The sequence below is a fragment of the Rhinopithecus bieti genome, unplaced genomic scaffold, assembly GCF_001698545.2.
Source record: "Rhinopithecus bieti isolate Rb0 unplaced genomic scaffold, ASM169854v2 scaffold_28138, whole genome shotgun sequence".
Lineage (NCBI taxonomy): Eukaryota > Metazoa > Chordata > Mammalia > Primates > Cercopithecidae > Rhinopithecus > Rhinopithecus bieti.
The window spans coordinates 42,056-44,504 of NW_016812249.1; the positions used below are offsets into that span (position 1 = coordinate 42,056).

At 40.8% G+C, this 2,449-nt stretch overlaps 1 protein-coding gene across 1 annotated transcript in view; it reads right to left on the bottom strand.

Moving 5' to 3' along the window:
* LOC108544571 (E3 ubiquitin-protein ligase TTC3-like) overlaps positions 1-2,320 on the bottom strand; it is a 16,137-nt gene extending 13,817 nt beyond the window's left edge. Inside the window, 2 exon segments of the mRNA XM_017895774.1 lie at positions 1,818-2,290; positions 2,292-2,320. Of these exon segments, the coding sequence (XP_017751263.1) occupies positions 1,818-2,290; positions 2,292-2,320 (502 nt within the window).
* Between the last annotated feature and the right edge of the window lie 129 nt (positions 2,321-2,449).

Here is a 2,449-nt window from a genome sequence, read left to right on the forward strand (position 1 = left end):
TCGGGTATGTTGGTGGATAGGAGAAGTTAGATCTTTAATAAATCCCACAAATTATCCTAGGCAATTTGTTTACTGAGAATTTTTAACTCTCGAGTGTTAAGATTTTCCTAGATAATCATTTGTTTAATTCAGGTTTTCAAAGGCATGTACTTCAGACTCCTTTTATTCTCTTAATTTCTTTTCTATTGCTGTTTTAAAAACAAACAAAAAATACTTAGTGACTCATTTAAAAAATATTATTGGTGAGGGGATGAAGCACAGTTTCGAAGGGTTACAAATTAAAAATATTAATTGACATCTGAATGGCAAGAATCCGTTTGCCTCAACTCTCTAAGCTCTAATGATGTTTGTGTCTCCAAGTCAAGTTCCAAAGTAACCATTATTCCCAATAGGTAAAATTCCTCTGGCCTCTGGTCCTGTTGAACCTTAAGGCTTTTCATAGAATTGCTTCAAATTGCAAGAAATGAGCATGGAATGCTTCCCTACCCCTAGCCAGGGCCTGTTCCAGTTACAACCAACAATCAGTAAAGCCTGGTGCTTCTCCCATAGTCCCAACCCTCTCACACACTCTCACCACCTCATTGAGGGCTTTGGAATTTCCAGGATACAGTATACAAGTCTTATCAAAATCCCAGATGGAGCACCTCTCAGTCATAACTTAAGAAGATGCTCTCAGATCTTGACTCCCAGACACAGCCCAGACTCACTATGATCTTGAAGTGCCTTATGAACTTTAACCAATGGCCCATCCTGTCCTCAATCTCTGGTGCATAAACTGTTTCCCACATCAAACACCAGCACAGGCTCTATGCCATCCAACACTGCATTGTTCATTGACATGTAGTTTTTGTTTGTTTGTGCACTCAACACATAATTGGTGAGGCACTTTCTACATGACAGGCACTGCACAATAGACTGAGGGATGAACTGATTAGCACTTTGCCCCTTTGGTGACCTGTTGAGATATAATAATAATGGTCATACTGAGCTCTGAGAGTAAAATAAAAGCAGCAGTACACTCAGGAGGGGACAAAAATATTCCATTCCTTCCTTCCCCATCAAACTTTAATTTGTGGATCCTCAAGCCCGAATGATCCTGGAAGACCCCTGTCTGCATAAAGACATTTATTTGTGGCCTTTCATTTCAAGTAATTGAGTTTTGATATCTATACCAAACAAAGAAACGTCCAGACTCCAATCACATTATAGCTTTCCCTAAACAGTTGCAACAAACAGGTTCAGTAAATGACCAGTTATAAGATTAATATGTTAAAAAAATAGCTTTCCAGTGACTAAAATCTAGCTGGAAGGGCAAGGAAGTTTTATTTCATTACTGCATCTCCTAAGAAGCTTAGTAAGTCTCTGTTTNGGCCAAGAGTTCTTCAGAATAGTGGCTCTCTTTCCATCACCGAGTGCATTTCTAAACTGTCCAGTACGAAGAAAACAAAGAGCTCGGTTACCATAAAGAAGGTGGTTTTCAGGTCTATATTCAATGGCTCTGGTGTAATAGATAATAGCTATATCAAATCTTTCTTTGGAAAACTCTTCATTTCCTTTCATTTTCATTAGTTCTCCTTGCTCTACACAATCCACACAACTTTGGGTTTTAAGTTCTTCAAGCAAATTGCAGTCTTCCACTATAATTTTAGTTATGTGGTACTTGTATTCAGTAAAGAAAATACTTAACATAGGCCAGCAATTGTCAATTGATCCTAATTTAGTTAGAATTGTTACATCGCCTGCATATTTTATCCAATTCAGAGCTTCTTCCATTGCCAATATTTTATTTTCTATTTTATAACCAATTCTCAATAAGCCTCCAATAAGGAATGAATCATTAGCAACTTTCTTTGCCAAATCCACAATATCTTCCATCAACTCAAGATGTTGTAATTTCTTCAAATTTATCTCAGAAGCACGTGAATTGCTGGCGTCCACACAGGGATGCAATCGTGATATTACAGAACTGTTTCGATGTTGAAACAGAAGTGGCCAGAAGATGTTTATTTTAATGGCATCACAATAGTCTTGCAGGACAGAAATTGGTTTACTACACCATATACTGCAGATGTCAAATTCTAAATTCCTCTCACTTTGGACATAATCTTTATATTGCGTACCCACCCCATCACAGTAAAGCTGAGTCACACGAACATAATCATCGGTCATAAATTCAGCAGCAAAGACACAATCGTCCACGTAAGGGCAATCTTCCAACAAGGCATAATCTGCCACAGTGAAATCTCCCTCCGCAAAATTGTCCATGATGCACAAGTCACACACACACGGAGGGATGTGGAAGGCCCTGCTCCCCCGGCATCTCGGCTGCAGCGGGACAAGGTGACACATCCGGGAGCCCGGCCGCGCGCCGGGTGTGCACTCACCCGGGCTCGCCGCCCGCGAGCCTGGGATGCGGTCGTCCGCCGCCCCTGCCGCCGCCGCCGCCGCC